At 43.2% G+C, this 24,410-nt stretch overlaps 1 protein-coding gene across 2 annotated transcripts in view; it reads left to right on the top strand.

Annotated features, from left to right (window-relative positions):
• EGFR (epidermal growth factor receptor) overlaps window positions 1-24,410 on the top strand; it is a 144,246-nt gene that overhangs the window by 79,090 nt on the left and 40,746 nt on the right. For both annotated transcript variants that reach the window (XM_068397297.1, XM_068397296.1), the window contains exons 2-4: window positions 21,558-21,709; window positions 22,580-22,766; window positions 23,486-23,620. In XM_068397297.1, coding sequence (XP_068253398.1) covers window positions 21,558-21,709; window positions 22,580-22,766; window positions 23,486-23,620 — 474 coding nt within the window. The remainder of the gene's footprint in view (window positions 1-21,557; window positions 21,710-22,579; window positions 22,767-23,485; window positions 23,621-24,410) is intronic.

Below are 24,410 nucleotides of genomic sequence, written 5' to 3'. Positions count from 1 at the left end.
CAATAAAGGGAGTCAGGAGCCAAGCACAGGAGTATTTACCTCAGAAAATGAAAGTTATGTCACCTTAGTGGGAAATTGAACTTTGATTCCTGAGAGAAAGAGGAAAAAATTCATGTAGACGTTTGCTGCTTTGGAAGTCATACAGGGCTGCGTTGGGTTTTTTTCGTTGGCTAATTAAATGCAATCTTTTAATAACACACCGAACACCGATTTCTCTCTAACGAGGTGAAACACTGTAAGATGGTGTCTCAGTCATCTCAAAGTCCAGCGTGTTGCCATTGGAAATTATCATTGCAAATACTAAATAAAGAGCTCCTGTGGAAGGAGCTGTTCCACCAGTGATAAAAGTCCATCAGTCGGTTTGGTGGAAGAACCTCTTCTCTGCCATAACTGTGGGGAGGATTGAGGGTTTTTTTTTTCCTGAAACATCTGGTTCACTCAAGGCAAGGGAAGATCTCATTGTTTACACAGAGCAGTTCACATTGCGAACACAGACACTTTAAAATAGTAGCGTGCTCGTTTGGTAGGTCGTTCATGGAAAGGCTTGCTTTCTGGCACGAAATAAAAGGGAAAACCGTGAGAAGCAGCTAATTATTGAAAAGATATTAATAGAGGGATGGCAGCTTGGACCCCCCCTGCTAGGCTAGGCTGCTAAACTGAAAAAACGGGGCTGAATGTTTCTATTTGAAGTGTGTTATCATTGCTAGCGAGTCACGAACTCCTATAGAGTTAAACCAGCACAAATCCTGTTATTTCAGGTGTTGTGTAAACTGCTTAGTTTCTGTGTGATTCTGCCCCTCCTGGTAAACACGAGGCAGAGAGAACGGGAATAACCACCCCTTGTACCCAAACCTTCCCCGCTGAAATTCTACTTTAATTGGAGAAGAGCTGGCATGAGTGGTTTTGTTAGAAAAAAAGGACACAAAATAAAGTCACCTTCTTTCCCCCTTGTGCCTACCAGACAGATCTGTGGGGCCCTGCAGCAAGTCACCGGCAGGCAGGATGGACTGTTTGGGAGCTAAGAAAAATATTTAAAGACTCTGTAAATATACAGAACATCAGCACATAAACCTCTCCCGGTAACTAAACGACGACTTTCTGTTCACTCCACAAAAGACTGAAAATTGCATCTGCCTGCAAGAGAAAAAGAAGAGGTGGAGGCAGCTTGCTGTCCCCTTCCCTGCTATACCCTCCTGTGTGAATTAAAATGCTCTCACTGGGTCACCACCACAGCTTTGACTGCCACCAAATTCCCATCCCATCGCTGTGGGCAGCTGTGTTGGATTTAGGCTCTTCAAGGGCTGGCAGGGGCAATCCCTGCTGCAGAGAGCTGCAGGTGCTGGCCCTTTGCAATTAATGGGTCAGGAATAATTTGCATTTTTAAAGGTATTTTCATTAATATTACACGTGGCATTGCAGACGGGTTCATGTGCTGGTGCCAGCAGTGAGCTCTGATAATTTGCAAAAAGGAAAGGAAAAGTTGCTAAAAAATTGTAAATTTTTAGGAGCAAGTTTTTTTCCCCCCAAATTCCAAGAATCAGTTTTTGGTTTCAGTAACTTTTAATCCATAAAATAACTTTAGAAAGCAGAAGGGATGGGGAAGCAGACAGGTTTATGGCAGTACTGAGAAAGAAAAAAAAAAAAAAGATTAATCTTGCCACAGCTCATGCAAAGCCCCTTCTGTGTGCTGAGATGGGCTCAGCTGTGCATCTTTGAGGGGAAAAAAAAAGCAGGTGATCTCAGATGACTTTAAAAAGGAAGGTGGGGTAGATGCACATGGTATCTATTGGTTAATAGTCGTTCTCTTCTTTACAAGTAATAAGCTGCAAAGCAAGAAGGGACAGGTCTGAGAAGAATAAGTGGGAGCTCTTGCTTTTTCCCAGGTGAGTCAGTCTTCCTGAGAATATTACCTTTGCCATTTATGCAGATGATCAAGAAAAAGAGCAGAGATTTAAAGAAATACTCTCACGTTCACGTGTGGATCAATCATACTTTGAAACCTTCTTAACTCTGCCCTTGCTCATGTTCCCTAATGCAGTTTTTTTTTTTCTTTGCATGGCAAAAAAGCTGAAGTTACCTGATTTTTTCAGGCAGTCCTGGAATTGGGCCGTAAAATGTGGGTCTGGATAAGCACTGCCTTGCATATTTCAGGCTGTGTCCAGAGAACCCTGTCTCCAGGAAGGCTTGAGCATAGGGAAAACCCCTCGGGTGTTCCTGCCAGCGCTGCAGGCCAAGGACATGATGTGAAACGCTGGGCTGAATCACTGGGGTAGTTTCCCATGGCAGGCAGTTTGGGGAGATGTGTTTGCTTCAGGGCACACATAACTGCATTTATTGTGCCTGTTACCGCTGTGTCCTGCCCCGTTTCTTTATCTCTGCAAGTCAGAGGGTAGCTTGAAGTGAGAGCAGAATTTGGTTTAATAACCCCAAGCACGTGGCTTGTGGTACCCCCCTCATACTGTCAGTCAGTAAAAATTATTCTAGATGGAGCATTTTGCAAAGCATTTCAACTTTCATTGTTGTAGCACTGGAAATAAGAAGGGAACTGAACCATGCTCTGCAGGAAAATTCACATTATACCTGGTGTAATGTCAGCTATGCCCCTTTGGACCTTGGAGCCCCTTTGACAATTAGCAGCCTTGATCAGCTCTGCAAATCATCCCCACATGCTATAATTTGCTTTGTTTCTGAGGGAGGACAGAGGTGGGTGGTAAGCCTGTGCAAGACCCCTGCGGGATTTATATGCTGTTACTCTCTTCTCGCCCTGCTTGCCTCCTGGCTGGTACCGCCCCGGCAAGGAGGGACACCAGGGTGGTGGAGCTGGCGGTGGCGGAGGTGTTGGTGTCCCCAGGGGCACCTAAATGGCTCTAGCATGCGTTTCGGAGAAGCCTGGAGAAGCAATAACTTGCACTGACTTCAGACTTCCTCAGGCTTTGGCATCAAGTGGACCAAAGTGACCCATGTTTCTTCATAGTAAAACAGTGTGTCACACCAAATCCTGTGAGTAATTCCTGTTTGGCCTCGTAAGCTGTACGTGAGTGGTACCAGCAGCAGTAAATCTTGGGTAATACCTGACATGTAGCTCCCTTGTCCCTCACTGGGCGTAATTCTGATTAATAATGAGATGCAACGTATTGGTTGAGGAGGGGTTTTGTCCTACCAAATTCCCAGTGCCACGCTGGGTAGCGGCCAGCAGCGGCGGAGCAGGGCTGTACCTGTGGGTGGGAAAGCCAACGCCATCCCGTGTCCCGGCTGGTTTGGTTACCCTGCTTCCATGCTTCCGTGGCACTTAGTGCCATGGTCTAGATGCCAGGGTGGTGTCAGGGCAATGGTTGGACTCGATGATCCCAGAGGTCTCTTCCAACCTGGTTGATTCTGTGATTCTGTGGTATTTTACTAAATGTATATTATTAGTAAATGTATTTTACTAAAAGTAAAATACATCCTACGATATGTCTGCCTTAATTTTTTGCATATTTTTCTGTTGTTATCTGTGATGGGGTTTATTTATTTATTTATTTTCATTCAAGTTGTATAACTAAATAATCTAGGTTGGTTTTTTTGGTTGGGTTTTTTTTTTGTCTGTTCACAAGGGAGTTTGTACTCATGGCCCCTGGAAATTGGCACTTCACTAGTGCCTAGCACTTTGTACTGTCAAATATTGGCAGGTATTCACTATTAATGGTCACAGAGGAGATTAAACACCTCCTGAAAGTGGATAAATACATGTAGACGTTTTAATAAAGCGATAAGGCACAAGGCCCCACGCATTAACAAACAGTAACTCTGCTGTTAGTTATTAAATTTACTCTGGGTAAATTTACTCTGAGCGTGTTAGAGCCCTGATTTTCAGCTTGCAAATGGTTTTGGATGGCACAGATAAACAAGGCAAAAGGATTTTGCTTTTGAGGGTTTCTGGATGATCAGTGACTGATCAGAAGGGGAACGACCCTGCTATTGGTGATGGGAACATTTATCTTTCCAGACTTCCGACTCTCCAATACCATGTCCTAGTTTTGGGGAGGGGGGTTGCGTTCCAAAACGAACGACGAACCAAGATTTGCAAGATTGTCATTTTTCCCTGTGCTTTTGAGATGTTGATGCTCGTTTGGCCTTCAGAGTAGCACGTGTTAGGGCAGAGTTTATCCTTTCTGACGCGCTTGTTTCCCCACACAATGCTGCCCAGCTTTGCGTGGTACCAGGCTACGTGATAAACTACGTGGTCGTTTACATTATGGGCAGTTTTATCACTTTTTGGACTCATTTGAGCATCCATTCTAAGGAGGAAAGCAAAGATTAGAAAGCACTTTCTGATCATGTGGTGCTTTTAAACAGTGCTGGCTGCTGTAAACCCAGGGGCAGGTTTTTGGAGCAGGGAAGGAGAGGCACCAGGGCAAGGCATGGATGGTGGGACAGGGAGCTGGCCACACTCCTCTCCCTCCCCTCCCAGTACTTAAACCAGGGCCCTGAGAGCTCTGCAAAAATAAGGAGGATTTCATTTCGATGGTGAAGGCAGATGCTCTCGCTTTCATCCAGGAGAGAACGTAGTCCCAGATGCCTTTGGTGGGATAAGAGTGGTCGCACAGGCTGCGGAGTGCAGGAAGATATGGCTGCCAAAGGGCTTGTTTTGACTGCAGCAGAGAAAATAAAATGTGAAAGCCATTAAGGAAATATGAGGGGGAATTCAGGGCTGCTGCCTTCTTAAAGGATAACTTCTTACTGGAAGGACCATCTAATCAAAACTCCAGACCAACCAATTATCTAAGTTAGGAAAGTTACTCTCCTTTCTGCTGTAGCCTCACTGGTACAATGTATGAGCACACTCATCTTGAATTTAAGGAGTTTTTATAGTGCTTCATAGCAATGAGACTAAGACTAATTTTTCTTCGCGCTCATAACTTTTAAAAGTATAATGAATTTGGATTTAATTAACTGGATTGTCTTTAAACCGTTCATACTCCGTGCTGGCTGTGTGAGAGACAGAAATCTGGAATAATTTTACCCCATTCAGTGGTATTGCTTCTGTTTTGATGTAGATGTAACTAAGAGCAAAATCGGATTGTCCCTGAGAAAGCCATCATCTGCGAGTTTAAAAGGAAGGCTGGAAGCTCAGTGGGTGATGGACAATATTATTAATGGTCTGTCGTGGAAATCTTACAAATTTGCTTTATTAAGAGATAAGGCAGGGTTAATTCAATTAACAAAAAGGACTTTTTATTTTGTAATTGTTTCAATTAATTGAATTTGACATGGGTTTTCAGAAAGCACAAAAAGAAAAGCCCCAATTCCCGTAAGTCTGGGGCATGTGGTTCATTTTATACATGATCTTTCCTCCTCCCTCAGGGGAGAGAATGTCTTCAAATGCACATTTTTTTCACGTTCCCCTTTTAACGCAGCTTGATCCTACAGATAAATCACTGCTCACTGTTTACGTTATCGCTGTGGAAAAGTTTGTGAGATCACAGATTTGGCAGCACGGTTTCACAAACATCCTCGAACAGGAGAGCACCGTCTGGGAAAAGTGAAATGTTTTATTGTAAGATGTCTGCAACGTCTGCTGGACACCTCCACCCCCCGAGAAAGGCAGGAGCAGATCCATCTGCCAGCGCTTACGGTATCACGTTAAAGTCTCTCACATTTTTTTATTTCAGCTGTAGCCTGGTCTGCTTTTGGCACCGTTAGTATAAAAGTTGGGGTTACCTCCTTTAATTTCTGGTGATTTTTAAACGCAGGGAGAGGAGAGTATTGACCACACGTGAGAGTGGTGTCTCAGAGCAGCAAGGCTGTGTCACAGGTATAGCCCCTAAAATGTTTTCATCAACCAGTCTTGAAAATAGTTTTTTTTCTCCCTGCAACATGGAAGTGGATTACATACCACCGTCCAAATCATACTTTTTAAGAAAGCCAATAATGAACAGAAAATTATGGTTCCGATCTTCCCCTTATCTCCCTCTAATTTGCAATAATGAGCAAACTACTGCATGTGGAAATAGAGCCTTATTGCTCCCCCTGACCTCTCTGACCCGGCCTGAAACAACATTTGCATTTGACTTACTGAATAAGTTTTGTTTTTCTGATAAATATTTGGTTTGTTTGGAAAAAAAACTCCATCAGGTTAATTGTGGTTAATAGTTAGCCAAACAGTGACAGGTAAGTAAACAGAGCTTTACAAACAAGGTGTGCGGGAGGCAGCACTGGGTATTTTCTGAGGCAGTGCAGACGGGTGATTTATCAGGTACAGCTCATAGAGCCTCAGTGACATAGGTATGACTGTCTGGTTGTTTTTTAATCATATTTCCCCTTAAAAATTAACTTGGTTTTAAAAGATGAACCTTCCTTATTTCTCTGCAAAGGGTGTGAATGCCAGAAAGTTGCATTGATTAAGAAAGAAATGCATCGGAGGTTAACTCTAGATTGTGTCAGGTTGGATTTTGGCACCATGAAATGTGTTACATGATCCTGGAGACACACGGGATGTTTAAGTGTACAGTAGAAGGTGCGTGGCCAGAAGAGTATCTGTAGGAAAGTAATTCTTGATGGAATTTCACAAGCTTAAGTCTTCACTTAATCATCTCCAGTTTTCCCATCACTCCCCAGTCACAGCATACCTGGGTCAAGCTCCTGTTACGTGTAGTTTAGGAGGAGTAATAAATACTGTCTTTAAAAAGCAAGCAATTTAATCTGTCATCAGGCAATCATGAATCTACACGCCTGTGCAATAAAGTGAGGTCCCCGTATTTTCAAGGAATGAAGAAAGCCACACAGCTATAGAACCTTTATTCTGCCTTTGAGACCACACTCAGCTTCAGAAAGTCTTCTGAAGGAAAATTAAAGTTAAATTAAATGGAAAATAGTCAAAAGCTTTAGTTGTGTTAGCAAAGATCAGTCCTACCAGGTTGTCTTTCTTGTTGAGATGGTTGGGTTTTTGCTTTTGTTTTATTTTAGGGACAAAATTACTTGGACTTCAGTAACCCAAGTAAAATAATGAAATGGTGGAAGTTTATACGTATCTTAAAGGAGGTGAAGTTTAGTAGAAGAGTTTAAATTTGCATGAAGAGCTGATAAGAAGACACAAGAGATTGTATCAGAAAAGCTCTGGAGACAGGTGTCTACTGGGTGTCCTTAAGGTTTGTTCTCGGTACGTGTCTAATTAAATATTTTCATTGAAGATCTTGGTGTAGGACGTAGGTTTGTCCCAGTGACGTTTCATGATGGAGAGCTGAGAGATACTGAGAAGGAAGAGGAAGGTCCAGATGGTATTTAAGTAGAATTGGAGGATACTAAGAAATGGCATAAGAGTTAGATAAAGTTGCGCAGAACTCAAAAGTACATACTGACTCTGCTTGACCTCTTTGCATGTTATATCCCTGCTACGGTCCCTTTGGCCCTTCCGGGAGGGGAAATACCTCGTTAGCCATCCGTGGCCACTTAGGGTACACATTCATTAAGGCACTCTGCGCTAACTAAGGTGGTCAGAGGAAGTGTTGGTTTTTAACATCCCATGTGAGTGAATCACTTTGAGAAATACCTCAGTCTTCAGGAATATTGGTATGATTGCGAAATCCAAAGCTCTGCTGCAATTAGGAGGCTCTCAGAAAGCACGTTATGTGTCAAAGCCATATCATAAGCTTGCGTTGTAACTTTTGACCTCTTAGCCCTCTTGAGCAAGAGATTCCCAGGCTATTAAATAGTCTTTATTGCTCTGTCATATATTTGTAGCATGTGTGCAGTAGTAAATACCTCACCTCATAACAGAACTAAAGAAAATCCTGCGTTTTCCTCAAAAAAAAAAAAAACAAAACAAAAAAAAAATAAAAAAAACTTTTATTTTTTATTAATCAAGATGGGAGCATGACTCTAGAGGAAAAAACACTGGCTGAAGAATTCACGCTTTGCTTTGAGTCCCAGTGTTGTGCCATGGAGCATAAAGTACATTTTCAAGTCACTGATAAATATGCTGGCTACTTTATTTAGGGACACACTGTTCCAGACTAGTGCTAAGTAGTAATTATTGCACTTTCTAATTTGGGCGTTTGTCATAGGAGAACATTAAAAAAAAAAACATGTAGTTTCCGCCTTCCTTTTTTTCCAAGCAATTGTTGAACAAGGAGAGAAGCTTTTCATGTCATAGCGTCTGGGTTATGTGACGATAAACTCCTGTGGAAATGGGGACAGCGTTGATTTTCACTCACAGCCGTGTGTGTTAGTGTCATCTATAGCTATAAAATACATCGAGTCTCTCTTCTGCTTTCTGAAACTGTTCCAGAGCACTTCCTAGCACGCTGTGTCCTCAGCATAGGGATTTTCATTATACAATTAGAGGGGTGTTTATACTTTAATTGCTCTGTATAAATTAAATCACCTATTGCTGATTTCCACTGTTGCAAATTTAAGTCTCACCTTGCCTCTGCAGCCTGCTTGTGCATGTGTTTCCTGAACGAGAGATGTATTAAAATGGGATAAAGAACATCTAGCACTATCTGGCAAAGAAAAACTGCCTGACAATGCCCTTTTGAGAATAAAACGTGCTTTTCTCTGGCCAGCTTAACTCCGTGGGAGTGGAGGTGCCTTGGTGGGAGTGGGACTGCCCCAGTGCATCAGTGGTAGCTCTGCAGCCACGTGCCTTCGTGGGGAGGATTGATGGGGTCAGCGAGCGGGGACGCCGGGGGCTTGCGATGGTTAAATGGAGCAGAGCAGACATTCTAGCAACTAAGTTATTAATTTCCCACATTCGCTTTTCTATTTTTAATCATAATTAGGCATGTGTATTCTCTTCATCTACGAAATAAGAATTTATACTTATCTTCCAAGCCCAAGAATTACAAGTTTAGTCTCACTTTTAAATACTTCAGGTAGACTTACAGTGGCTTCCAGAGGCCACTTAATATATTACATATATTAAAAATATATATGTGTGTGTGCGTGTATTCAATGCAGTGAGGGGGAAGGCAGTGGAACGATTTGCTTTGAAGGAGTTCACAGTACATGTGGAGTGGGATTGTGCACACCAGTGGTTTCCAGACTTGCTCAATGTGCAGGCACCTACAGTATTTCTAAGGGAGATGTGGCACAGACCTCTGTCTAGTGAATCTGAGCCTGCTTTTCATTATTTACCTTTCATGGGCATGAAAATAGTCCAGGGACTCCCAGGGAGATGCAGAGCACAGGTTGAAGATCACTGGTGAGGAAGCACTTTAGATGATGCCTTGGAATTAATGAGATAATGCACTTTTGCAGTAACAACCACAGAGACCTAATAACATCCCTCTACTAAAATACAGGCAAAAAACAAGTTTCCAGTGCTCTGTCTGAGAAATGTGCATATTTACTCACTGCTTTTGAAATCCTGCTACCCCTCGGCAAGTTTCTACGTAATGACCACGATGAAAAGCTTTCCATCAAGAGGTGTCCTTCCAGTTCTGTGGTGTAGGGTGTGATTACTTATAGCCGAGTTTGGGTCTACAAAAGAGCTTCACACCAAAAAGAATGGAGCAAAGCAGAAGTTTCAGAAGCAGCAGTATTGCCATCAGAGATTCAGCAACATCATCATGGTCACTGATGTAGGCCAAGGCAGATTTTCCACCATATGAGTTTTTTGTTCTTGAAGCATAAAATATGTTCTACCTTGCTGACGGAAAGCCGAATTTTGAGATAAAGGCAATTAAATGGAAAAAGAAGAGCAGACAATTTTGCATGCTTGAAGACACACGTGATTAGGAGCAGGTAGGACTGTGTTTGCTGTTTATGAGCATCCCCACAGTTCTGGGCAGGATTGCTTCCTCTTGAGGATACGAGCTCAGTCCTGAGGTTTCAGAAGACCAGTACTTAGCTGTGTCTCTATGTCCTGCAGCATGTGATGTGACATCTTGCAGTCACATCACGTGAAGTGCAGTTGCAAGAGTTGTGGGACTCCTCTGTGCAACTGTCAGCTCCAACATGCAGAGAGAAGAGCAACGCCCTAAAACCCACATTGGAGTTACTCTTGGACCCACATTTTCTTTTCTGGGTTGTGTTAGTAGCACATTATCTGGAATAGATGCACACTGACAGAGCTTCTTCCCTCAAGGATAAACTGTGTTGCCATTTATTGGGAGAGTTCAGTTAGCAGAAACTTTCCATAGACTGCTTTGAGACTTTTAATGGAAACTGATTTTGGCAGAGCTCTTAAAGCACTCCATAATTTTTGTTACGAGATCTGAGAGCTAAAACACAAACCCCTTCTATCGCAGGCTGCCACGTAAAAGCAGACCTGGTGACAGCAGAGACATCCCATAGCTGTATAACATATTCAGATCACAAGCTAGATTTTCCCATAGGTTTTCTCAGCTCGTGTACCAGAACCTTTTGGGAGCTTGTAAGCTGAGTGAGGATGTAATGCATCTACCAGCAGCTGGTTTCTGTCTCTTCTAAGACTATCTTTCTTTTTTTTTTTATGTTACCGCTATTATTTTTAAGGCTGTGTTGCGTTCTGCTTAATAATGAGGAGACTGCTTCAGGGTACTGCAGCCCCATGCCAGTAAGCGAAGTCATTCTGGAGTGAGACAGACTTGAAATACCCCAATGCTGCATTGATACCAACATGGTAATTTGGTGTTTGGAGCAAACCTTGTGCTCTTGTTCCTTCAGAAAGTTCCTTCACGACGGCATAGGAGGTTTGGAAACTTTACTTTTCAGTGGCATAACTTCCATCCTTGCTTGGGCAGTATTGATCCATCTTAAAGAGGAGATTTTTCAAAAGCCAGTTCTGATGTCTACCTCCATCCAGCACTGCAAAATTTATTTCCTAACCCATGGAAGAAATAGCTTGCTTTGTTCAGGAGGAATATTTCTTTTCCAGCTTGTTTGGGGCAGGGGGGTGAAGACAAGGGCAGCACAAAGCTGCTAAAACACAAAGCCACTCTGTTCTCTGGAGCTGGTGGCGTTTCATCGCTTGCAGCTAGGTGGTTTGCTGGGCTCCCCAGAGCTGCTGCAGCTCCTCCATGGAGCGACAGATAGCGATGGGAGACTGGCAAACCCATCAAAGGCAGCCAGACAGGCCTACGGCTTTAAAAACTTGCTAGGTGTCATTTTTCCCAGATAAGATGGCTCTGGTTTTAGTAAGGCTTATCAGAAGTTACTTAACTCAGGGAGCAGCTTCGCAATGGAGCGGGAGGGTCGGTGGGGTGACGTGCAGATTTGCTCAGTTTTGCAATTTTGGAAACTTTCAGGGACGCAGTGGCCCAAGCCAGATCCTTCCGAAGTTAATGTCATGTTGTGGAAAACTAAATGTGATGATTTTTTTTTTTTTTTAAATGAGGTTCGTAAGTGCCTGCCTTGCATAATTTTTTTTTTCCTGATATTTTTAGTACTCAGTAAAAGTCTTTGAAAGCTTAAAGATTCAAGCATGCAAATTGTTGGAGCAATGGATCTCAAATCTTAACATTGCTTGCCTTTAATTTCTTCACAGCTTGCTACTCCACCAAGTCTTTCTTTCTTTGAATTTCCATGTAAGAAACAGGCTAGGCAAAAACGTGGCACCTCCTCACGCTGTACCGGAGATGTGCCAGAACGTGATTTTAATTCTTTTGCTAAAGAAACTTCTCACAACAAAAGTCAAACAGACTGCTGCCGATATCATTTTTACATTCTGTGCTGTACCTTAGGCTGTAGCTAATTTACCAGCTTTTTGTGTACAAGGGGATGTTTATTCCCCCCGTTCACTGCACTGATGGAGAAACTTTCGGCAACTTCTTCTGCAGGGAGTGGAATGCATTAAAGCAGGTTTGTGGCATTTATGTAAGAGTGGATTTTTTTTTAAATCCTTATCTGCATGTCACCTTCTGGATGTTCATATTTGCATGTGGGTTTTTTAGTGTTTGAGAAAGCTGCATGGTGTTTTGCCAGCCTCGTTGCTTAGAACAGGTCCATGAGGAAGATGAAGCTGGTAACGTCCCTCAAACTTTGGGGACAAAGGAGTTACAAAATCAAATTTAGCAGCTGCAGTCGTCTTCATGATGATTTTACACAGCCACAGACTCTGAGTGTATTTGAATTAATGATTTGACCTGAAAAGACTTTTTTAGTACAGGATGATGTCTTGGCTTTTGACAAACCTGTACTTTTGTTCTTTTCAGGAAAGAAAACCCGTTTGTTAATATGTTTCTTTTATTAATGTTTTCAAAGACAAGAGATAAATAAGGGGCCCTCAGAAGTCTGTCTCAGTAACGGTTGGTTTACAGGCTTTGTGCAGCCCTTTGCATGTATGGGCCTCAAAATACTTTACGTAGAATCGGGAAAGTTTATTTTAAAGAACTGGGGAAAAAGAAACACGAGGCTGTGGAAGGTCTATTTTGGCAAGGTCAGAGAGAAATAAAACCTGGGCCTAGGCCCTATTCTAAAACCAATCAAAAAAAAAAGAGATAAACTCCATCACCTCATTTTCTGGGACCCGTGCAAATGGGTATTATGAAGGTACAACTCTGAGAGCATTAGCAGAGGTTTATCTGGTATAACATTATATTTCCAGAGTTCAGGTTGCAGAATTTCTGGGCTCAGTACTAAGCCACGGAGCAGTTGCTTTGCTGAAGAGGGTGAAATAGCATGAGGAAGGCTGCCTGCCTTCAAGCTCAGGTTGCCTGGCCGAGGTTAGCCGTGCAAATCAAGAGATGGAGAGGGAGTTTTACAGAGTTTGAACAGCATGTAGCGTACTGTAATTGTGCATTTCAAGGACTTTTTAAAATGTTCAAACTTGTTTACATTCTTCACAGAACTAAAATCTGGCATTAAACGTGGCTGACATTCCCTATTGCTAAATAAGACCGACTGTAAAAGCAGTGCACTTGCTGTGACATGCAACATTTGGAGTACTGACGGCTAAATTCAATGTTTTTTTCTTCCCAGACTTTTGAAGATAAATTGGTCTCCATCTTCAAAACTTACCCAGGTGCTGTTAAATCACTTTGTGGCTTTTTTAGCTGTGCTTTCAAAACGTAATTGTAGTTTGCCTCCTTCCAGAAAAAAAGGGCGGTAGAAAGTCTATTTACCTCATTTATTGAATTTCACACAGTTAAATTAAGTTAAATAAGAGCTTGATTCAGATCCCATTGGTTTCAATAGCAGTCTTTCCACTGGGTTTTAGTCAAGGCTTAAATGAAGATCAGAAGGTGATGCAGAGCTCGTTTACATTTAATGTGTTCTTCAGCTATTCCTTTTAAACTTAAATGTTATTGGAGGCTTTTCAAACCCAGCAGCGTGTATGAACTTGCTTGTGAATGTGTGCAAATACCCAAATTTCTGCTGGGAGCCCTAATGGAAGTGTTAACCGTAGCATTCGTTCCCATGAAGCTGGAGACAAGCTTTTAAAGCTTTTTATCGGCTTTTACTTGTTCTTTGTAGTTAGTTGACAGGACGTTTGCAACGTTAGTAGAGATAACTTAACAGTACCTTTATTGTTTGAAGCAGCAAATACTGTTTATCTTAGTCCTGTCTGCATTTTTTGTCTTGTTTTAACCTGGCTCGAGAAGACAATCTCATTCCTAAGGGACAAGATGTCTCCTGGGGAATTTTGGGGTATAAATCCTTCTTTCTGTAGCTTTCTGACTTGAATCAGTATGAGGCTGGAACTTGCTATGGACCAGCTTTGGAGGAAGCATCATGCAGTGAGGCTTGATGCAGCATCCCCTGTGGTTGCTGGCAACAATTGCCATGACTTCAGTGGGCAGAGCTGCACGCAGAAGGAGACGTGGTTATCGTGGAGGTGGGCATGCGTGGTTCAAGGCAGTGAACACAACTTGCATGGTTGCTGTTGTGTTTTCAGCAGTTTTCCAGATATATTGCAGTCTCTAGAGATGTCAGTCTAGTCATCTGGGAGAGCTACGTATATATGTGTATGTGTGTATATATATATATTTTTATTGGTAAAAAAAAATAATGTGTTCCATTTGTAATAGCAAGCTTTTAGTCTTCTACTTGGAATCAGATGTAAGTTGTTTCTCTTGCCCTTTTTGAGTCAGTGTGTGAGTGCTCACATAGAATTTACACCTCAAGGGATTCAGAAGTACATGTATGAGCACCACGGCTTATTTCGACATAAGACTTGATTTAATATAAATTAAAAAAAAACATTTGGTTTCTTTTCATTGGAAGGCACAAATGAAAATATGCAATTACAGTGTCTGAAGAAATCCCACGTGGTAAAATGTTCACGGTGTAGTTCAATGCTTTTAAATCTCATTTCTCAAATTAACTCATTTTGAAACAATTTTAAACAATTCAGTACTGATGTAACTAGAAACCAGTCCCACATTTTCATGGGCACACATCTTCAGTTTCTTTTTATTGTGCTATAAAATCCTGCTGCTCCATAGATGTTGCCAGAACAAACAACAATGAAGAATGTAATTTTTTGAGATCGCAGAGCACAAGCTCACGTATCTGTTGTCATCCACTTGTTTTCCCAGTGGGGGAAACCATCAGAGGGTACAGAGCCTGCTGGGACTGACACTGGGGTCTTTTGCCCCTTGCATGGTCTTGTTTGGGGTTGTCTTGAAGGTTGTCTTGACTTGAAGAGCTGCCTTTTGCACCTTAGAGCATCCACCTTCAGTCTCTTTGCTGTACGCAGGGAACCGCGGGCCTAAAAATGACAAGCTATGGTGTTAACTCATCACTTTTTGCCCATCCTGGTCTTGATAGATTTGTAGGGCCAAGCTCGTCGCCCTGCTCCGTTGGGCTCACATGGAGAGACTTCTGGCGGGGGGACCTCAAAGTTGATGTTGACTTCAAGTAACTCAGTCGGTGTGGCCTGAGTTCCTGTTAAAAAGGTTAAAAAACAAGGGGGAAGGTGCCTGTGTGGTTTTCTGTACAAAATTTATTAAGTGGTATATATAAAATGTATAAACTGTTATCATCTGTGTATATATGTGTGCATATGTTTGCATAGCAGTTGATAGATATGATATTTGCTTATTCTTGGGTTTTCCTCCCTAAGAAATCATAGAACAGCTCATTATTTGAGTTCGTTGGTGATTGCACTTGCGATAGGCCTGGCCACTGACCTTGAGCAACAGCTCAACAGAGAAAGCCCCATGCAAGCACTTGGTTTCCTTTATAGCAGCCTCATCGAAGGGTGCCAGTGGGCAGCAGCACCCCAGCCACTGGTGAGGACATCTTGGGGAGCTTGACCTTCCAGCCACCGCTCTCAATAAATAGCCTGCAAAACTCAAGGCAAAGTCATACTGCAGTAGCTGTGGGCCATGTGGTGGGGACAGGGGCTGAAATGCAGCTTGGAGAAGGGTTGAAGCCCGGGTGGAGCATCCTGGTGCCCTTGGGCACCTGCTTTGCCGGGAGAGGAGAGCCTTCTAGTGCAGATGCCACCGCTCTTGGCTGTGCCGGGGCACCGCCAGTTATTAGTGCCAACTCCTGCCTCCCTCCCTCAGCATTTTCCTGTTGATGCACCCAGTGGCTGCAGTTTTCTGTTGCGTCAAGCAGTGCACTGGTCACCTCTTATTATCCCCAAGTCCTTCTCAGGGCAATTGCATCCCAGCTCCCTGTTTTCTGTCTGGTATGTGTTCTGCAGGCTTTGATGTAAGCCCTTGCCTTTGGCTCTATTTCAAATAAATATTGTTCAGAGGGCTTATTTTCCTAAATTATACAAACCAGCCTGTGCAGGTCACCTGTCCCTCTTCATTATTTAGGACCCTGGCGATGTTTGTGTCACTTGCAGGCATCCTCAGCGGTGATTTGATGTCTTCTTACAGACCCCTGGCAAAGCCATCAGAAGAAAACTGATCTAAAACTGGGTTATTTTTCAGTACCCCACTGGAAACACCCTCTCCAAAGATTACGATCTGTCATTCACCTTTAGAAATCGACCTTATCCCAAACTACAGAAAATTGCAAGGTGACAGTTCCCATTTCTTTGAAATTCTGCTGGTATTTACAGAAAATATCGGTATCCCTCCCACAGTTGTATCCTAAGGTGTTTAGAGGGGAAAGCTCAAACTCTGGGCCATGTCATTGTAGTTGCTCCAAATTTACATCCGTGAGAGAAGAATTTAATCCCCCATCCAGTTTGCATTGAAGCCGGGAGAAAGACTGGTTTCAGCATGTCCCAGTCTGGCCTTAATCTGGAGGATTAATGAAGATACATGCTGATTTAAATAATGACAACAGAGAAGAAAAATAGACATATTACTAAATGATATTGAGAAGGCAAAAAAAACACCCTAGGGAATTAATAAGGCTGAATCCCTTGGTGTCAGAAATGCTCTGGCTTTGGAGAGGTCTTCATTCAGGATCAAGTTGGTTTGTATATAATCATTTATTCTTTCAGGTGAAGGCATGCATCAGCAATTGGGGTGTGACTTTTGCCATCGGAGGGCAGGTCTCCCCTCCTAACCAGAGCAAGGGAAACTTAAAATTGGATTTAGCTGGAAAAGTCGCTTTTGTCAAGTAAATAGAAATAAGAAACCACCTGGGAAAGCTTTCCCTTAAGGCATATTCTTTTTCTCCACTATGGTGTTAGTTTGGGGTCACTTTTGCAATTACAGTTTCCATCTGAGTGTTTTTTAGAGCTCTGTCATCGTTTTGTTCCCAGCGTGTCTAAAAGTTGGAGTTAGTCTCAGTAACTACATTACTCTAAACCGCACTGTTTGAGCAGGGACTCGGTGCAGCCACATCAGGCTGGTTTTCACAATGTTTTACATTAAAGTATTTCTATTTAAATGGTTGATCATGTATAAGGAAATGTCGCTTTCTTTTCCCTCCCTCTAACATTTCATACCCTGTTTTCGTTAGGGAAAGCATTGCATGGCTCTTTCTCTTTCTAACAGAAATTAGCTTAGTAGTGATGACAAATGTCCTGTCTGCTCTAGTACCTCCTTGAAAGTTTAAATGCCATTAGTTTGATTAGTTTGATTAGCTAGAACCAGTACTAGCTAGGTTATGTGGAGCTGCTCGACAGCTATAAGGGAATGCTTAGAGATCAGTTAAAAAGAATGCCTGACGTACAGGACCTGCCCTTATATCTGATGTACAGATCTGTGCTTGAATGACACGAGGATCTTCATTTAATTTCTGAGACCTCATTAGGTGAAGGTCCCCTTGTAAGGGGGGAACAGTTTTTCTCCTAGGGAGGAGTGTGGAGGCGCAGGGCATGGCCAGGGTCCCCCACGTGTTGTGCAGGGCTGACCCAGGGGGTGCGAGGGGCAGGGTTTTGGGATGGTGTGATTGCCCATACAGACCCATGTCGAATGGTATTTCTTACAAAATTATTCCAGTTCACTTGAAAGGTTTTTTTTCCCCACGCTCTGGTTGAGGTGAATTGGTTGTGGGCAGCACTGATGGTAGGACACCAAGTGCCGTTGTCTCCCCTGGCCTTCAGAGGCAGCTTTGTGTCTGGACCAGGAAGGTGCTGCTCTTCCATGAAATGCCTAAAAAAATCAAAAGTAAAATTGCTGCCAATGAGTGAGGAGAGAGGAACACTTATAAATGTGTGGGCAGATTAAACAAATCTCTTGTCTGCACGTTTTGCATCATTGTCAATAATGGCTGGAAAACATGCAGTGAAAGTATATAAACTTATTAAGCCAGGGCGTATAGAGTTATAAGTGATACGTGAAGCGTGGAAATGGCCTTGCGTGTCTCTGAAATTGCCTTTGCGAGTTGTTGTTTTGATGTGTCTGTCAGAGCTGCAGGGAGACTTACACAGGCTGGGCACGGGCAGAAGCAGCTCATGATCTGGGGATTGGGGATAATATGGTTTCAAAGCATTCTCCTGGGTTTTTCTCCAGTCTGGGACAAATACGCATGACAGGATTGGGGCTTCAGTAATCAGATTTTCTGGGGGGAAAAAATGAAAACAGATTTCACTTGTATCAGGGCAATTGCTGCAGAGACCACTTCATTTAATCTGGGCTTATATGGATTTGGGAGAACAGTGTCGCGTAGCGTTACGGCTGGGCGGATGCAGTCTGTCTCCCTGCCATCACTCGTGGAAAATGCCATTTAGGAAATGCTTTGGTTTCACTCCCCTTCTTTGGGCTGCAGGAGAAAAAAAAAGGCGAAGGAGTAGAGGGTTGCAGAGGGTGAACCCATTTGCATCACCTAGAAATATTCCTTTAAGGACAAATTTGAGGCAGAGAAGGAGAGCAAGCATGTCTGGGGATAGAGGATTTTAGTATCCAGGGCACCCAACCCTGCACTGCTGCTGCCAGCAGCGGCCTCCTGGGACACCCTCTCTGTGTCAGAACTTTCCAGAGTGGCTGTGTTTTTATTATATTAACAATACAGATAAGACCAAAGCCTTTCATCTTTTAGGGATCAGCCTGTGCCCTGAAGTTCAGTTCTGGATCTCAGCTTTTCTGCTGGTCAGGGACATTCTTACCCTGGATTTCATCTGGAAACTTCTCTGGTTTTTTTTACTCTCCTTTATAGCTAAAATGTGCTGCAGCCATGTGTAAGTGTCCACATGGGACACACATTATGTGGTACATAGTCCCACAGCCCTCAGCAGTTCCATCTAAGTATCCATACCCACCACCGACTCCTGAACCTGGGTAGTGCTGGTTTTGCTACACATTGAAATGAAAGTACATAATGCATGTATGTGGCATCAAAATCCATCCTTTGGAGGGCAAAGAGGTCAGCTCAAGAGGGGTTAAATCATAATATAATTCATCCACTCAAGCATGCACGTCCTACTTAAAGCTTGGCAGAGCGAGGCAAGCACCACATTGTCTGTGCTTTTGCCTCTGGCCAGAATGGCATCCACACTGTGGTGTTACATACCGATAATTATAGCATGGATCTTTTCAGAACTCAGTTTTCATAAGCAAAGAAATTGCAGGAATGGTGTTATTCATCAGATGCAAGCAGGCCGTTTTCTTTCCAAACGTTCTGGTTGGAAAATTATTCAGCACCTTTGCGTGAGTTCAGTAACACTGCTGCAGGGGTTTAGCTTCTTTTGTTTGATTTGGGTTTTATTTGCTCAGCATATACTGCTTATGACCCAGGTTCTCATTTGGTAAATACTGCTGTGGTGAAGTTCACTTTTTGGGTGTACTTAGATCTCTCTGCAGCAAACAAGGATTTAGCCTTGCATCTCTTTGAGCAAACAAAAAGCTGTGCACGAGGGGGAAAGCTCCTGTAGGGTGGTCTGGCTGGTGCTAGCCATATACTGTGGAGATCTTAACAGAAGCAACCTATTTTCTTTTGCTCTCTGAATCTTAACTAACATCTTCTTTACATCTTCTGTAGACGATGTGATGAGCCTGATGGAGGGGACAAGTGGTTTTGCATGTGGCTTAAGACACCTTTGGTAGAGAGCCATCAAAGTGCTCTCTACTCACAGAACAGGAGAAGAAAGTAGGTCCTGGAGGACCAACCTGAAGCCTCTTTGGAGCTCTTTGTGTCTGGGTTTCCCTCTGCAGCTTCACAGCTGGCAATCTCCTCCTCTTGACTATTTGCTCCTGCCTCCTCGCTGTCCATGGAGCTGTTTCCAATGCAGTGGTTTATGGGGCACCATGGTGAACCAAATCAGCAAGCTTTCCTGACCAAAAAATACCCTCTGTCAATTTATTTATTTATCGTTCTGCATTATTTGTCGCTTGGATCAACTCTTTGGCATGGTTCACTGAGCAGCCCCATGGGAGATGGAGAAGCACAGGAGTAACCATGCCCTCTGCCTGCTGCGTCAGCCTTGACCTAGTAAGCAGTGAAAAAGTCTGTGTTTCTCAAGACAATATTTCTAACTTTCTGCCTTCAAGATGTGACAGAATGAGACCCCTCCTGTAACTCTGGCTGATAACTTGTGGTCCTCATACTTGAGGCAGAAGAAGTCAAATGCAGATTTTAAGCATGAACACATTGGAACAGTTAAGTTTTAAACTGGAACAGAAAATCCTGCTTAGAAATTTCTCATCTGTTACAGAAATTCAAGACATGTAAAAAGGGTCGTTTTCTACACTTGAGGCTCATGTAGTAACAAGCAGCTTAGACGGTGTAGTCACAGCCCTTGTTAAACTGTCCCCGTTTACTAGCAGTTGCCACACTGATCCCAAACACCATAACGTTTATCTAGATGTATAATGAGAAATAACGGAGGGATGTGAGTGAATGGCCTTGCTTTAAACATGGACAAAGGGTATTTAATGTTATCACTGTAGCTCCTTAATGGTGATGACTGTGCTGAGAAGTAACTCATGTTCAGCGAATGATTTTGATGAGTGATGTGTGTTTTTATCACTGCTTATGAAGTTATTTTTTCTACTAATAAAGCATCAATTGTTCAGTGAATCTTCAACGGGTGTTGTCTTATGTCACTAGCTCCAAAACTGATTTCCAGCTTTGTCAAGAGTCTTTGTTATTTGCTTTACAGCACCCCACACAGTGCTGTTCCAGTTTGTGACTGGTGCTTCTAGGAATTAGGGCTCTACAAAATTATAATTTCATTTATTATTTTCTCCAAGTTAAAAGAATGCAATTCTTTCAGTGTGTTCTGGAAAGCCATGAGGTCAGGCTGGGGTTGCATTATAGCGATGATGAGATGACGGCCTCCTTTTGCTCCCACTGAGGAGCAAAGTTGGGCTGAAGCTTTCCACCTGGAAAGTGGTGTGAAGTTTTTTACTGCGTTGCCTTCTGTGCCGTTCTCCTTTCCTCTGTATTAGCATAACTCAGAGGTGTTTTAATTTTTACTATGTAGGGATAGCCCAGGGAATGACTGGATGAGTGCAGAGTTTCTGGGTCTTGTCTGTGGTGGTTTTTTCTTTAAAGCAGTTTGCATTTTGCTCTTTCATTGCAATTGAATGTAGCGGTGATAACTTCTGCCAGTTCCTCTAGGTTTGGTAAAGCAGAGTAATAGAATTTCAGGTGGGGACTAATTTTTTCATCATGCTGTTATAAATGTGTGTAATCTCAGTGGTGCTCTGTGTGGCACCGCTTCCTTCCCCACCAGCAGAGCAGGCTTAGGTGGATTTGTGTGCCAAACCTGAACATGCCAGCAAATCTCTTGAATCTATCATGCTCCTAATATGTAAGAGCGGCAAGAGATATGTGAGCCCTGGGAGTTCACTTTGCTCTTAAAACCCAGACTTGAGGGGTCCTGCAGACTGAGGAGTCCCTGCTTCCTCCTGCTGAGCTTACAAGGAGACCCAACATCCCCGAATGTATTGTAGATGGGTTCTCAGGGAAGTCACCTTTGGTGATACCTGGCAGTACACTACTTCCAATAGTGTTTGATGGCACTGTATCAATGACCTCTCCTCAGGAACTGAGTTATGTTTGTGATACAGAAAACATAGTGCTACTTATGTACAAAAGTCTCATCTTGGAGTTTTTTTATATAACAGAGAGTGATGGAGGGTTATTCCAGCTCTTAATTCTGGTACCTCTCTGTGCCTGGGAAACGTCGCGTGCTCCCTATGCTATTGCCATGAGGATCATGCAAGGTGATGTTCTTGTTTCTTATGAACCTGCGCTGATGCTTCGCTTACTGTGGTGCTTGTAAACAGAGGTGGGCAACAAGTCTTTGCCCTGTGTTTATTCTTGCTTTCATTCATGGAGCTGTGTTCTTTCCTCCACAGTTTGTCAAGGGACAAATAACAAGCTGACCCAGCTGGGACATGTGGAAGACCATTTCACCAGCCTGCAGAGGATGTACAACAACTGCGAGGTGGTACTCAGCAACCTGGAGATCACATACGTGGAGCACAATCGTGACCTCTCTTTCCTGAAGGTTAGTGTTCTTGGCCAGTGTGGCATTCCCTGCTGAAGGAATCTTACGGCATTTTTTAAGTGCAAAGGATCAGCTACCTATAAAATTCTGTGGTGATCCAAAGACATAGCTAAGTAATGTCAGAGAAATTGCAGATCACGGTCTCAGCATACCTTTAGGCTGCAGGATACGCTCAACCCTGCTATACTAAATCAGGTACTTTGAGAAATAGCTTTTCAAGCACCTGCCAACCTGTGCTGGCTGCCATGCAGATGGGTTTCTTCTTATTTATAAATATTATTACATCCTTGCCCCTCGCCTCACTCAGAGCAGAAGGCTTTGTGGTGCTGTTGGGCAAAGCAAAGCGCAAAGTGAGTGGCAGCCTCCTGACGGCAGGTTTTGGAGTCAGGAAGGTTACCTGATCTTCCCTTCTGCTGAGTGTTGGAGATCCGGCAAGAGAAGGGGCACAGAAGAGAGTGCAACAGCCTCAGTCAGATGGTGTCTCTGTGCTGACAGTGGTCAAATGCTGAGCAAGTATTCAGGGGAAGCGTCACACTTGGTTGCTATATCAGACATGCTCGCCCTGTTCTTCTGCATCCCCTAGGCAGCCTCACTTGCCTTTGCTTGGGGGCAGAACAGAGGTAAGCTGGACCTTTGGAATGACCCCCTGGTGGCTGCTCTAAGGGTCAGTTTATACCTGCTTACACCTGAAAAGTTTTCCACATAATCCCTTCTTGTTCTCGGATTTATTTATTTTTTAATGAAATTAAATGGTTTATCGTTCCTTAAAATTGAAAGATGGTGGGTTGGAGGGGTGGGAGGAGAAAAGCAACTCTGTTGAGAGTAGAAGATTACTTCTCTCTCATCTTTTTTCTTCTGTTGTTCTCTCAGACCATACAGGAGGTTGCAGGCTACGTGCTCATCGCGCTTAATATGGTGGATGTCATTCCCCTGGAAAACCTCCAGATCATCCGAGGCAATGTGCTGTATGACAACTCTTACGCCCTGGCAGTTCTATCCAATTACCACATGAATAAAACCCAGGGACTTCGAGAGCTGCCAATGAAACGGCTATCAGGTGAGATGAGGGCACGAGGTGGAGGCACCTTTAAAGAAAACTTCAACTGTTAGGCCATTGGTATCAAGATCCGATTGAAGTTCTCCTCTCAAAGTCATATGTCATCAAATCCTGCTTTAAAAACAAGGATCTGAATGTAGTTTCCCAGTTTCCTAATGGCTTTCCTGCTAGCCAGCCTGCTTCAAAAGATGAAGAAAGTTCATAATTTCCCATTGCAGAAAGATCAGAAAATCCAAACCATCAACAGGGAGGTGAGATTTATTCGTGTCCCCCAAAACGGCGAAGAAGTATCCACTCGTTATTTTTGCATTATTTGATTCCAGCACATACACATCAGTATTTTCTGTTAAATTCCAGTGGGAGCTGGTGGTGTGTGAGTTAGGGTCTTACATGGTCTCTGGCTGATGGTCTCTGGCCGTGCACACCAGCAGTGCTGTCTCTGCTGAGTGCAGTGGCCTCTGGAGGTGGCACAAGGCAGAAAGCCACACGCAGTGGCATCTTAATGGCATCAACAGCAACCAACCCTCCAGAACCCATCAGTCTGAGCCTGGTGGTAGTTGCACCATCAGGAGTGCTGGTGCTGTGCAGATTGTCCCTTTTTGTCAGCATAGTGTGACTGAGGTGAAGAAATACATGTGGTTTATTTCCTTTTCTTTAGATCAGAGACAGAAGACTTAGACAGTTTGTTTCACTTACCATTTTTTTTCCTTCCACGGCAGAAATTCTCAATGGAGGTGTTAAAATCAGCAACAACCCCAAACTGTGCAACATGGACACTGTTCTCTGGAATGACATCATTGACACGAGCAAGAAGCCTCTCACGGTGCTTGAATTTGCAAGCAACCTGTCTTCTTGTGAGTATTAACTTACCAAAAACGCTATGCACTCCACCAAGCCCTGTTCTGAGGGAAGTCTGTTCATTTCTTCACCACTGGCCTAAGATGTAATTTTTCACCAGGTCCTTAACTCATAGCTCAGTGAAGTTCTTGGGAAAGCTCCTCTTGGTTTCAGACAGTACCCTGCATATGTGCTCTTCAAAGAGGGCTCAGAACAGTGTGCACTCCTTTGCTTTCCAGCAGTCTTCTGTTGACAATGTAAGGCTCTGGTCTAGAAAGTCTATATGGGTACCTTCATGGAGGTACTGTGGGCCTCGAAGCCTTTTTAGCACTGAGGACCAAGCTGAGTGCTGTAAAACTGTTGTGTTTTGGGCTGCACAGATTATCCGTGCAAAATTAATGATAAACAGGCAGATAAATCTGATGCTTTAGATCAGCAGGGAGATGAGCGTATATTGTGTAGCTTATGCTTAGAGTGGGCTCAAGCTAATCCTTCAGCCTTATGAGTCCCTTGTAAAATCCCCAGTCATTTCACGAAAGAAGAGTTTATTTTCATTTCTGAGCGTTTCATTTCTGGCACTATAAATTGGCAGAAAAGCATATTTTCTTTATCTTCTCCCAGTTGCGTAATCGCCTGAGAGCTAATGGCCAACTTCTGTGTTGACATATTTTTCTGCAGAGCTGTAGCGTAATCAAGGAGTTGCAAACTATACAAGTCAGCATAGGAGTTTGGCTCTAAACACCACAGAAATGTTAACCTTTAACTTTTCAACTTAAAAAAAAAAATAGTTCTTTGGTCCCGCACCAA

Source organism: Nyctibius grandis, chromosome 3 (genome assembly GCF_013368605.1).
Source record: "Nyctibius grandis isolate bNycGra1 chromosome 3, bNycGra1.pri, whole genome shotgun sequence".
In the NCBI taxonomy this organism is placed as follows: domain Eukaryota; kingdom Metazoa; phylum Chordata; class Aves; order Nyctibiiformes; family Nyctibiidae; genus Nyctibius; species Nyctibius grandis.
Note: the sequence above shows the minus strand (reverse complement) of the source record. Positions and strands in the feature narration are given on the sequence as shown.